Raw genomic sequence first — 13850 nt, 5'->3', positions numbered from 1 at the left:
ATGGACTGCACCAATCTGTCCTTATTGTAGGTTCCTATCAGCATGTTTACCCCTTGTGGGTCGTATGTTTTATAGGCATGCTTAGTAGTGGCTGCATTTTAATAAACTTCCTAGTCGCTTTCTGTTTCTGAGCCCATGTTTTTTGACAGCAGTTTAATGGTAGACTGTTATCTTTCCTTGTATACGATCATCAAATGAGGGGCTTTTTTTCCCCATGCTGATTGGGTAAATGTGGTACTACATTGCACTGGTCAACAGTAAGTTCATTTTACTTGTATATGATTCAGATTTAGTAATGCTTGGGAACTGTGCAGTATTAACAGCTTTAGAGAGAAAAATCCATCAACTACAAAACAGTGCAGCCATGGGAAAACCAAATTTCTTTAAAGTGGTCACTCCCGCGCTGCCAATTTCTGGACCAGTGGGGGAATCATGTCCGCTGAATAATATCGCCCTGTCGTAGCACATGGAGTTGTTCTATGGCTGCATTTGGGCGCGTAAGATTAAGCCAGTGCACAGAATGACACCTGTGGACAGACCCCATTTACTGACCCTATGTGGACTCAGGCTCATTTTGTGACCCCACATCACTCATCTGGCCTGCACAGCTGGAAGGTTGGGCACCACCGGTTTAAACTGTAGAACAGGAAGCACCATATGCTCTGCTCTCTCATCATTTTTCTTGTCACTTCTTCCCTCTTCCTGTCCATTTGCATGATGTTTTGCATGTTGTCAGCTTCTTCAGCTGTTGCTTATTTTGTTAATGCTAGTACTGTTTGTTTAGCTTTTCTTGATACTTAGTATTAGTATTCTTTCTTCCTTTTGAAGCTCACTCAGCAAAGGCAATCTTAGACTGATAGTTAATAACTAATACAATGCCAGGAAAATAATTAAGACTTGTTTTGGTGGGAAATGGTCCATGTGAAATGTAGCTGTTTAGTGAGGAGCTTACAGGTCTGGTTGCCAACATCAGAGGTTCCCAACCCCTGGGCTGTGAAGGGTTGGCTGACAGTCCGTAGAAAGGTTGGCTGTCAGACCGGAAGTCCAGAAGTGACTGGCTGGTCTGCAGTCACTTCCGGCCCGCTGTTTAAAAAGTTGGGAACCACTGGCTTACAAACGTGTAGCATGCTTACCCTTATGTGGAGATCCTTAAGGATCTCAACCTCCTTATCTTCTCAAAAAGAAGACTGAGGGATGAGTTAATTACAGTAGAGAAGAATCTTCACAGGAGAGTAATGAATGATTCTTTAATCTACTGATGAAAGGTATAGGAAGGGCCAGTGGCTGTTAGCTGAAGCTAGATGCATTCAGAGAAGAAATAAGGCACAAATTGCTGGACTGAACTGCTGAGGGCATTGGTGAATTCTTCTCTTGACACCTTCAGATTAAACTGCCTTCTTTTGAAAAAGTACCTTTGTCAAATTAAGTTCTTGGGTGCACCCCAGAAGTTAACTACAGGGTGATATGTTGGCCCTGTGATAAGCAAGTGGGCTGAACCTAATAATTTATTTTGGCTTTAGACTAAGAATCTGTGATCCTTTAGGTGACGTGACTAAAAAATAGCTTACACTATGAAGTTCACTGAATTAGCTACCAGTCTTCAATGTCTAGAAAAAGTCCCCATGATGAATTTTATACCAACAATGGCTGTATCATTGGTATGATTACTTGAGAGTGATAGGTGCTTCAGTTGCAAGCTTATTGGGAATACAGATTCTTTTTTTATTATATACAGAATGTACACAGATCAGCAATACTTTGCTTCTTGAGTGCAGTCATTAGGTGCTAATGCAGTGTGAAAGATCAGGTAAGTGTTCAGTTTGTCTTGTCTTGCCATCTCCATTTAACCTTGAGACGAGAGAGACAGCTACCTCTAATTTGTATGCATTAGTAAGGGTTGATGCCTTTCTTTCAGATGTATATGGAACAAAAGTGCCAAAAAGAAATTTGAATGTCCAGTTGAATCTAGGTAATAAATTTGCATAGTACTAATTAGCACTTGTGTTATTTTGTGAAACTTCTCAATGCAGTATTTGACTTCTTAATACTAAAAGCTGTTCAGCAGAGTCCACATGACTTATCTTCCTCTTTTTCAATAGCCTTTCCCTTGTCAGTGAGAACCTAATAGATTTCTATCTGTTTGATTTCTACAAGACAATAGTTTTGCTTCCAATAGTAGCAGTACTGAAGGTAGTACTTGTGTCCTTTTTAAATTAAAAAAAAATGTAAATGTATGTTTTAAGAATTTATTGAACTAAGTGGATCAACAATTTTCTTTTAAAGACCTGCAAAAGCCTGCCTCCCTTTCCTGAGAACACTAATAAGTGAAGCTTATCGTCTAATATGAAAGGCTGGATTATATGGAGCTATCCCTTAAAAAGTTAAAGTTACTGCCTGTCTATTTTTCTTTCAGAGTAGTAAAAAGTTTGTATGTGAGGGCAAGGTACTTCAGTTTTAGAGATTTGTCCTTTTCTTTTCTTTTTTACATTGACAGAGCGTATCCACTGGAAAAGGTATTTTTTGATGCTACATAAAGCTAAAATGGACCTTTAGGTGGCAGCATATGACTTCAGTCTTCCAATAAACATTAGCTGTAGCGTGGTTAAAAATTCAGCAAACATTACCTCTTTCTATCTATCACTGTTTCAGGTGTGCTTGGGAAGAAGCTACCAATGTTACATCGCATATAAATACTGTATTTAGCAATAATTGTTTAAATACTTTCTGGGTTAGTTCAAACGACGGTCAGTAAATCATGTCAGGTTTTAACTCAAAACCACAGTTTTAAAATATAATGAATCTGCTCCAGTTTTAGTGGAACTGCATGCATATTATAAAACTATCATTGCAACTGACATCCTTGTTAGCTGTACAGTAAAGCAGATAAACACGTGAGATCAATCTCTTTCATCTTAAAAAAAAAAAAAAACAAAACAAGACAAAACCTGAAAAGTAGTGCAAAAGGTTATAATAAAACATGAAGATTGTAAACTTAACAATTGAGGAAAAAATACACGTATGTTTCTTGTGGGCAAGCAGACATTGTAGTGAGAACCTTTCCTCTGTCATTTAAGTGTTACCACTTTAATGTTGTATTTCAAATGCATCTGGTTTTTATTTAATAATATCTTTTTAGAAAGGTATAGTGCCCAGGTAGTATACTTGCAGTCTTATACTAATGTTCACTCTTTGGAAAAAATGGGTGCTGTAGAGTCATGTTATAGCATCTGATTTGCTGCTGAAAATCTATCTGAAAATAAAGTATTTTAGTAGGTTTGAATTATGGCTGCTTTAAAAGAACATTTTATTGTTTTTGTTTATCAGTGCCCTCCACTTACTTGGCATCAATCTGAATTCAATATGGGTCCATTTTAGGGTAGCATGGTTCTGTGACTTGTAGTTGTTTTATAAAAGCAGTACTAGCATACAAGACGCATTCCAAGTTCTGTCATTGAAATTCAGATGTTTAGCTATACTGTATCTTATAATGCATGTAAATTGATTGTACTGCTTTTGATTTCCATACCTCAACTCTAGCAGCCAGTGCCAAATTGTAGAATATCTTTGCTTACTTGAAAAACTGAATGGGCAGGCAGATTCAAATAATTAAAACTATTGTGAAGCATAAGCTGCAGCCCTGTTTTGAGTGGTGTGGAGTTCACATGCCTTTTGGTATGCGTGTGCTAGCTACATTTAAATGTGCGATTGTGGCTTGCATATGAATATCCCCTCTAGCTTGCACATACAAAAATAACAGTACAGGCATTAGTTAAAGTTGTATAAACATCCATGATAACAGCTGCATGCAGCTAGACCAGAGGCAGGCAAAATACAGCCCACGGCCCAGATGCGACCTGCCAAGCACTTTCATTTGGCCTGCGGAACCCACCAACAAATTATGCGGCACCCAGCCCTTCCACCCACATGTACACAGCCTCCAAATGTACCCTATTGCACCTGTCTCCCACCCTTGTAGGTGGAAGGGCTTGGCCCGGCCAGCACGTAGCTTCTGGTCAGGGCTACTGCTGCAGCCCCCAGGGACCTGCTCTGCTTCCCCGGTCTTCCGCTGGCTCCAGGCAGCAGGTCAGGAAGTGGCAGAGGCAGAGCTGCAGCTGGATTGGAGCATGGGGCTCGGGTGGGCACCCACCATCCTTCACACCCATACCCTGTGTCCCCCCGCACACAGCCACACTCTCTCGCAAGCCCCCGTACACACCCCACTACACGCCTACACACACCCACAGTAAACGAGACTAAGATTTTATTGGTGAGTTATTATGCAGTCACCTCTATATACTGTATGCAAACACAAATCGTGACAAAAATATTCTTTGTAATAAAATTAAAATGTTATAGTACGTGCTTGACCTTTAGCATATAATTCGTTTTTTTTAGGTTCTAAGATGGCAACCCTCCCCCCCCTTCCAAAAGGAGTATTTCTGAGGGTCAAGGGGAAGGGCTTCCAGTGGTAAAAGTCAGGGGTTAGGGGTGGGACTTCTGGTCCCAAGATGGTGACCAGGGGGCAGGGCAGTTGTCAAGGGGTGGAGCTATGCATGCGGCCCTCAACAGCTCACCACCTCATTAAGCAGCCCTCAACCTGAAATAATTGCCCGTCTCTGAGTTAGACCATGCAGAAGTTAGTCTTGCCATGTCTCCACTGCTCTGCTGTCCATCTTAGGAAGCCCAACAGCATAGCAGTCATGTCTTCAGGTGTAAGCATACTTCTAGGAACTTCAGGCAGGCACTGTGAGCAGGAAACAATTCCTTTCAGTGCAGCTGCTTTGTCTTGTTTTAAGAGGATAGTGCATGTATGTTTTCTTTCAGTCTGGCTGCTGCCTGTGGCTCTGCAAGCTCCATGTTAACTTAGTTTAAGTCAGCATTGATAGCCATGTGAATTTTCTTTACACACAGTAAACTTACTGTGCTGGGCCCAAAAGTACAAGTGTTGCTCAGGCATGCTGCCTCCTTAACCAGAAGAAGTGTCTACGCCAGCAGTTTTCAGACTGTGGGGTGTGTCCTCCTGGGGGGGGACATGAAGGAATGTTTGGTGGGGGGAGGCGCAGCGTAGTGGGCCACAGACAAGAAGTCTGTAAGGAGTCAGTGCCTTTACAGTCTCACAGGGAGATGCAGGAGCAGAGAGCCCTGGGCAGGCTCCACCAGTGGGCTGCTGCACCTTCGGGAGCCAGGCACAGTGGGTGCACAGCCTAGAGCCTCAGCAGGGCCAAGGCAGGGGCGCTGGAGCCATAGTACGTAGACCCTGCTCAGCTGAACTGAGGCAAGCTGTGGTGTCTAATAGCAGGAGGGGTGCCCTGTGCCTGGCTGCACTGCTCCTCGGGGGTGAGGGGAGCATGTGAACAAAACTAACTCAAAGGGGAGCTCAGCTCAAAAAGTTTGAAAATCTCTGGTCTAGGCTAATTGACTTGAGGACAATTGGTCCTTCCACTAAGCAGTGTGAAGTAGCTACATGAAGCACCTTTCTGACATAGCTGCACATCAAGGCTAAGTACAGACAGTTAAAAAGCCTGAGGCTGAATTGATTCAGTCTTTGCAGGTTAGTGTAAACTGCAGAGATTAAACTGATTAGCAAGTGAATGCATATTCACTTTTAATTCAGGAAATGCGGTCACAAGCCTGAAGTGGCTCAAGCCAGAAGCTGAGGGGTGCTAGAGCATGGCTGCCAGCCATTGCCAAAGGGGAGGGAACCGAGAAGGCCCTCCAAAGACTCCCCCCCACACCTTCCCTGCTGGAGCTGGTCCACCGGGCATGGCCAGGCCTCAGCCTGTGTTCTGTGTGGTGGGGGGGCAGGAGGAGGTTTCATAGTTTCATAGGGTCGGAAGGGACCCTATGAGGAGATAATCTAGTCCGACCCCCTGCCATGGCAGGGAAGAGTACTGGGGTCAAACGACCCCGGCCAGATGTTCGTCCAGCCTTTGTTTAAAGACCCCCAGGGTAGGAGCCAGCACCACTTCTTTTGGAAGTTGGTTCCAGGTCCTAGCCACCCTGACAGTGAAATAGTGCCTCCTAATGTCTAGCATGAAACTACCTTCTGCTAGCTTGTGTCCATTGTTTCCTGTAACTCCCGGGAGTGCTCGGGGAAACAGGGACTCTCCCAATGCCTGCTGGTCCCCCTTATCTAGTTTGTAGACTGCCACTAGATTCCCCCCCCCCCCCCCCCAGCCTTCTCTTTTGGAGGCTGAACAGGTTCAGGTCCCTCAGCCTCTCCTCGTAGGGCCTGCCCTGCTGACCCCTGATCATGCAGGTGGCCCTCCTTTGGACCCTCTATACTGGCCACATCCCTCCTGAAGTGCGGCGTCGAGAACTGGACGCAGCACTCCAGCTGCAGCCTGACCAGTGCCACGTAGTGGGGGAGGATCACCTCCTTGTACCTGCCTGAGATGCATCTGTGGATGCACGACAAGGTATGGTTGGCCTTCCTGACCACATCCCTACTTTGTCGGCCCATGTTCGTTGTGGCATCAATGATGACTCCAAGATCCTTTTCTGTCTCGACCCTGGTGAGAAGGGAGTTCCCCAGCCTGTAGGTGTGCTGCTGGTTCCTCCTCCCCAGGTGCATTACCCTGCACTTGTCAGTGTTGAAAACCATCCTGTTCTCATCGGCCCACCCCTGTAACCTGCCCAGGTCCGATTGCAGCCTGTTCCTCCCTTCTAGTGTTCCCACTTCTCCCCACATCTTAGTGTCATCCGTGAATTTCAACAGGTTGCTTTTTACCCCCTTGTCCAAGTCACTGAAGATGTTGAATAGTGCGGGCTGGAGGACCAAGCCCTGGGGAACCCCGCTGCCCACATCCCTCCAGGTCCAATAAGACCCGTCCACCACCACCCTCTGGGTGTGGCCCTCCAGCCAGTTAGTGACCCATCTGACCATGTAGGCATCAACACCACTGTCTCCTAGTTTCTTACTGAGAATGGGGTAAGAGACCTTGTCGAAGGCCTTCCTGAAGTCCAGAAAGACTATATCCACTGTGACACCTGCATCCAAGGACTTGGTGACCTGGTCGTAGAAGGCCACCAGGTTGGTTTGACAAGACCTGCCCCTAACGAACCCATGCTGGTTGCCCCTGAGCATAACCTCCCCTGCTGGCCCTTCCTGGACATGTGCCAGGATAATTCTTTCGAAAAGCTTCCCCAGGACCGAGGTAAGACTCACAGGCCTATAGTTTCCTGGGTCCTCCTTCCTCCCTTTTTTGAAGATGGGGACCACACTGGCCCTTTTCCAGTCCTCTGGCACATCGCCCAAGCACCACAAGTGCTCGTAGAGCTGCACCAGAGGTCCTGCAATGACGTCTGCTAGTTCCTTCAGCACTCTGGGGTGGAGATCATCAGGACCTGCGGATTTAAATACATCTAGTCCCTCCAGAAGTTCCCTGACAAGGTCCTCATTAACCCTAGGCCTGGGTGTGCCACCCACAGGGCCCTTGGGGGTGCCAGTGGGGGAGATATCCAGGTTCCTCCTCAGAAATACGGAGGCAAAGAAATGGTTGAATATGTCAGCTTTACCATCAGGTGAGGTGACCAGATTTCCTAGCGTGTCCTGCAGAGGCCCCACGTTACCTGGCACCTTCTTTTGCCCTCCTATGTATTTGAAAAAGGACTTCTTGTTGTCTTTGATCTGGGTCGCTAGTCCCAGCTCCATTTCCGCCTTGGCCTTTCTGACCGCCCCCCCTACGTTCCCGAACTACCGAGGTATAGCCCTCTTGTGATGGCCCCTCCCTTCCAACGGGTGTATACCTCCTTTTTTGTTTAGAGACATTCCCGGATGCTTTTGGTGAGCCATGGGGGCCTTTGCACCCTCTTGCCCCCTTTGACTCATGTAGGGATTACTTCCCTTTGAGCTTGAAGGATCGTTTCCTTAAGGAACGACCACTCCTCCTGGACACTCAACTCCCTCCTGCTCTGGGACCTCAGTGCATCCCCCACTTGTTTTCGCACCTCGTTAAAGTCCGCCCTCCTGAAGTCAAGGGCTGCTGCCTTGCTGGAGGCTTTCGCCACCTTGCGCTGGATGGTGAATTCCAGCAGACGATGATTGCTATTGCCCAGGTGGTCGAGCACCCGCAAACCCCATACCAGGTCATCGCCTGTGGCCAGGACCAAATCCAACAAGGCGTCTCCCCTGGTGGGGCTGTGTACCTCCTGGGTTAGATGGAGGTCCTGTATATCAGTTAAGAACCTGCGTGAGCGGTCAGACCTGGCTGTCTGCTCCTCCCAGCAGATGTCTGGAAAGTTTAGGTCACCCATGACAACCACATCCTTGGACCTAACTATCTAACCGTGAGCTGACTTAAGAATTCCTGGTCTCGATCTTCTTGGTTGGGTGGTCTGTAGTAGACCCCCACCGTTAAGTCCCTTTCTCCCCGACCCCCTTGTATTCTAACCCAGAGCACTTCCGTTTGCTCCTCCTCTGACCCAGTGTTACTGTGGATGTGTGTTGCTCCTTGACATAGAGCGCCACACCCCCACCCTTCCTGCTTGTCCTATCTTTCCTGTACAGCCTGTAGCCCTTGATATTCACTGCCCAGTCATGCGGTGGGTCCCACCACGTTTCAGTGAGCCCCACTATGCCTGGGTTGGTGCTGGCTAGCAGGAGGACTAGTTCCTCCTGCTTGTTCCCCATGCTGCGAGCATTAGTATAGAGGCATTTGAGGCCTCTTGAAGATGAATGGACTGCCCCCCTAATCCCAGCGGTACCCAGGCCCATGTCACTTACATGATTACCTGTTTCGCTTGTTATCGGTTTAGGCTGGGCTGCTCCTGCAGGTGATGCTTGTCTTGCTTGTCTGAGGCTTCCTCCGCCCACGCCATCCCCTTCCCCCAATGGCAGGTAGTAGCACTGAATTCATAAAAGCTTGAACAAGAATAGTTCTTTGTCTGAAAAACTATTAACTGAAACACAGCCTGGGCTGTGTATTTGCTTACTTTTCTTGCTGCCCCCGAGGTGTCTGGGATTTGTAGTCCACAACTAAAGGAACAGGATTCTCAGGGTTTCTCATCACTTCCTCTTCCTGCTTCCAGGTGCTCCTGGGATTTGTAGTCTACAGTCACAGCCAGCGGTAAGTAACTCCACAGGGCAGCTCCATGCTCAGGGAAAGGGCAGTATAACCCCTGTCCCTGGCCCCAGATCCCAGCGGGGGTTTGCCTGAGGAGGCAGCCCTTGCCCCCCACCCCTCCGCTCCCCCTGCAGACTGGGCTGCATTGTCAGCCAGGCTTGCCCCTCCACTCCCTTGTTAGCCAGCCCTCACTGCTCCAGCCCAGTGCTGGAAAGCATGCTGCAGACTGTGATTTAATGTGAACCAGGAAGTGATCTGGGACAGAAGTTTCATTAACCAGTTTGACCCAGGCCAGTTAAGTCTGATACTACAGTCAACTAGGTTTATCTTAAACCAGTTTCAGCCATTTTGCACTGAACTTCTTTTCCTTTACAGGTTTAAACCAGTTTCTGATTACTTAAACTGGTTTATGTGTAACTTCTGTCCGTAGCCCTAGTCTCAGAGGCAGCCCACCCCAGCACTGCACAGTGTTCTTGAGGGTGCCACTACCAGGCACAGTAAATTTACCAAGTAGAAGACCATGGTTTCTGACCACAGGAATTCCCATTGTACAAGCTCAAGCTCATGCATGTGGTGAAGGAGCAGGGGAAGAGGCTTGTTGCTTGTTTTTATGGTCGAACCTAGGACTTAGGACCAAAAGTTTGGCGCAACACTGACTGACGACAGACAGTTTGTCCCCAAACACTCCTTATATACTGTTGGGAAGAACAAGGAAAATCATTACTCTTAATTTTACAGCAGGTAGCTTGATTTTTACCTACCTACCTAACTACCTGCTAGCAATATTCTAGTTTGTAAATAATTGCCACTTCCAACCCCACCCATGACTTCTGAGAGTTTCTCTTATTCTTTGAAGTGCCTGCTGCTGCTCTTTTTGGGACGTGAATGCTGCTTCCTTGCCTAGAACCTTTCTCTGAGCCTATTTCCACATGGACCATCTTTTGTCCTCCAGTTTGCTTTGGAAGAGTATCCAATAAAGAAAGTATTATTCTCAGTGGGAAGTCTATCTGAAGCATCAAGAACAATAATAGAGCTGTCTGACTTCGGTGTTATACTGTTGTGGATTCACTGGAGTGTCAAGTTTACTCAATAGGACATGTCAGCCACATCAAGAACAGTATTCCTATTATTGAATTACTGTAATAGTGGTTAGTACTGCCAGCACGTTACTTGCTTTCTTGGTTGTAATGACATCAGCTGATAGACCCTAAATTTTCTTTAAAGATGATTTGTTCTTTTTCTTAAGTAGTTTGATATATAAAATGCTTTATTTTTTAATTGTCCATACCTGGTGAGTCTTTTTAGAAAAGGTACATTTTTGTGTTAGGGGGATGAAACTTGTTTTTTCTCAATTTTCTTCTAGGCACTTTTATGCTTATGAAAAAGGTGCCTACTTGCTTGCTTTGTTCTTTTTGCTATGTGGCATCTGAAGCTTTCAAGAAAGTGTCTCCACTCCTTTCTTTCACCTTTTTGCTTTTTCACATTGCCTGTCCTGTTTCTTCCTTTTGCTCTGCTGTCCTCTTCCGTGTTTCTTTGGGCCTTTCTCCTTTCTTTTACTTAACTTTTCTCTGAACACAAGTACAAGAAAATGCTTTACAAAAAAACTAGGACCTCTGATTATATCTGGGAAAGCTGCCGTGGGGGAGGTAGTGTCGTGGGTGAGTTGGATTGCATAAGGAGGCTGGACAAAGATGAATTAGTTTTCTGATACTAGGTGAAGAGCTTCTGGAAAAAGAAATGAATTTCATCCTCTCCTCTATACAGATAAGTTAGCTGGGGTAGGAATGATGTCCTGTGGGCAAACTGTGCGTATCAGTGCAAAAATGGATAGGTGAACTCAAGAATGGTTTTTGGCCTGTGTAATATATGGAATACTGTTTCCTAAGGATTTTGTTATCTTATTGGATAGGATTGGTGGATGTATGAGCTACTTGGCCTATGCTTTAAGCTGAACAGACACACATTTGTGTTGCTATTAAAGAAAAATGTCCTTTCTTTAAAATTAAATACAAATTGTCTTTGAAGCCTGGTTTCTTTTCCCCTTTCCATGTTAGTTGAAAATCAAGCAGGATTTTGGTCTGAGTTCAACATTTTCATGTGCGTTTTTCATGGTAAACCTTTTTTCCCCTAACTCTATGATAATAATTAAATTATCTCGCTTTAGAGCCATTCTTTATTTTGTTAGCCCAGTAGTATTTCTTGAAATTGCATCTGTAAGTGTTGGGTGTGACAAACAGTCTGTCCAACAGAAATAGTAGGAACGCTCTTGGTAGCTGAGGGAAGCAAATAAAATGGGTTGTTCCTTTTAATAGAAATAGCATTAGAGGGGATTCATTAGATTACTCGGGGGCAGGAATGGAGCCATGGATTTCCTCCTATAAACAAGTGAAGTTTGTAAAGGACACAGGTTTGAGCATATTATGTGTTCCTGTTAATAATGATAGCGTGGTATGGAGTTCTCTAGACTTTATCAGTGTACATGAGATATTTGAAAATCAGATAAGTTGTGCGACTTGGAGGGGAGATGTAATTGATTCCTTGTGGTTTGAAAAATGAGCATTTCAAATTTCACAGTTAAGCATAAATTTATGTTGACACATGTATTTTTTCTCTGTAGGACCGTGTGTATGTACAACAAAATAATGTGGAGAATGTCTACAATTTGGGTTTAATAATTTTTCGAGATCAAGTTGTACGTTATGGCTGTATTAGGGATCACCTTCGACAGACACTGTTGGATATGATCGCAAGAGAGCGGAAAGGAGAAGTTGTAGACAGGTACAGTAGTTATAACTTATTGCTGTCTTTTGCTTAATCTGTTAGATGTAGAATGGAAAGTAGTATTTGCAACATAAATACATAGATTGCTGGTTTGCAAAGCAACCTCTATCACATCTACAATTTTGACCACAAGTATATTTTAAAAGTTGTTCTATATTATGCTAGAAAACGTGCAGGTTTTGAACAGGCAAAATGGCTCCTTTAACTGTTTGAGTCAACCACCTTTGTTAATTTTAGGTGGTTTGTGACTAAGAAAAGCTGTTGCATAACAGTATATACTTGATTTAACTGCAAAGACATGAATATTCGTTTATATTTAACCTGGGATTTTGTTTCTTTCAAGGCTTTCCTGCCACTTCTTTGCCTCTGCAGCTTGTTGTAATGTTTAGGGGTTGGGCAATTTCTGGCCTTTGCCTTAGCTTTTATTTCTTCTTATTTTGTGTGTATTGGTTTTACTCTTGTATTAGGATCTACTGATTTGCTTTACGTAATTTCTCTTATTTAACTACTTTTGCATTCCAAGAGTTTTAATCTCTCTGGTTTCTCTAAGACTTTAAATCAGTTTCTTGTTCCTTTCTACCATATTAGCAAATAGTGAGATTCTTGCCACATGCATGATGTTGTAGCTAAAATAATGAGAAATTTGTGAGCTTTTTGTGTACTTCTCCAATTTCAGAACAGCTGTTGGGTGTGGAGATATGTAAATTTCATGCTAGTTTGGCTGTAGTAGTGTGATTGGGGTTGCTCCAAAGGCAGTCTATGGGAGACTGATATTGCTTGGCAACAGTTGGATATTCTTTTCTATTGGCAGACAGTGGGTTTTATTTTCCTGGAATGAATCCTCAACTCTCCTATAATTTATTGATGTGTTTGTGCTCATAATCATATTTTGTCTTTCTGATTTGTTTTTATTTTTTGTATTTTTTTCCATAGTTGGACTAGAGCAGTAGTATGGCTGTAACTATTGGACTCTTTTAAATGAGTCTCATCCAAGATAAAATCAAGTTTAGAATAATGGTTCCATTTTTTATTTGTTGGTACCTTTTCAATTTAACTTACTTTTAAAGAAAAATAACCTGATTGTCAGTTCTGTTTTGTGGCAGTCATGTAATATAAGTGTAAACAGATTTCAGAATAATTTATTGCAGTTGAGACCTAGTTCACTTACAGTGATACTTTCTTTTGAAAGTAGAGTTGTATTACCTTTTACATTTTCAAAAATGTCACAATAAAATCTGTTAGGTGCTGAACAGAAACAGCACACCTATTATAACGGTGTTCTATATAGTTATATTAACTTATTCTGCCTGTTTACTTCGTGTCTTAAGAGCATGTATGAATTTCTAAGTTGTTAACAACATCTTTTGGCAGAGGCGCAATAAGAAATGCTTGCCAGATGTTAATGATTCTAGGTCTTGAAGGAAGATCGGTTTATGAAGAAGACTTTGAGGCTCCATTTTTGGAGATGTCTGCAGAATTCTTTCAGGTACAATGCTGTTGTCATTTCAATAACTGTGCTTGGAATGTAGCTAATACATTTGTAGTTGCCCAAAAGGTGCAAGAGTTGATGAGATCTACAGCTATATTAACTGTTACATAAGTTAAATAGTGGTGGTGGAGGAGGAGGGAGAGCATGTTTGCACGTGACTAAACAAAACTTTGATTAATCTTACAACGTTGACGTTATGCAAGTGTTTTACGCTTATTGAGAGTTTTTAGTTTCATAAACTCTATAAGTAAATAACTTCTGTAAAAGGGGAAGAAAAATAATTATCTTACCAAGCAGTATTTTTATTGGAACCTTGAATAAAGGTTAAGAAATGTTACAGGGAAGATTGGGGTTTTGGAGGAATGGTTATTGAGGCTTAATCCTGAATTCGAAACCACTTATATCCTTATTTGAAATAGTCGAGTATGTTCATTGAAAGCAAGTTCCTACACCTCCATTTCTGTCAGATGGGGGAACTAAAAAGCAAAATTGAGATGCTAACAAATTTAATAATA

General features: G+C 43.8%; 1 protein-coding gene across 1 annotated transcript in view; it reads left to right on the top strand.

Annotated features, from left to right (window-relative positions):
• Nucleotides 1–13850, top strand: part of CUL3 (cullin 3) — a 96235-nt gene that overhangs the window by 52450 nt on the left and 29935 nt on the right. The window contains exons 4-5 of the mRNA XM_006276482.4: nucleotides 11683–11843; nucleotides 13218–13332. Of these exons, the coding sequence (XP_006276544.1) occupies nucleotides 11683–11843; nucleotides 13218–13332 (276 nt within the window). The remainder of the gene's footprint in view (nucleotides 1–11682; nucleotides 11844–13217; nucleotides 13333–13850) is intronic.

This window comes from Alligator mississippiensis, chromosome 7 (assembly GCF_030867095.1).
Source record: "Alligator mississippiensis isolate rAllMis1 chromosome 7, rAllMis1, whole genome shotgun sequence".
NCBI classification, from domain to species: domain Eukaryota; kingdom Metazoa; phylum Chordata; order Crocodylia; family Alligatoridae; genus Alligator; species Alligator mississippiensis.
The sequence above is the reverse complement of the archived record's forward strand: the minus strand, read 5'-3'. Positions and strand labels throughout refer to the sequence as shown.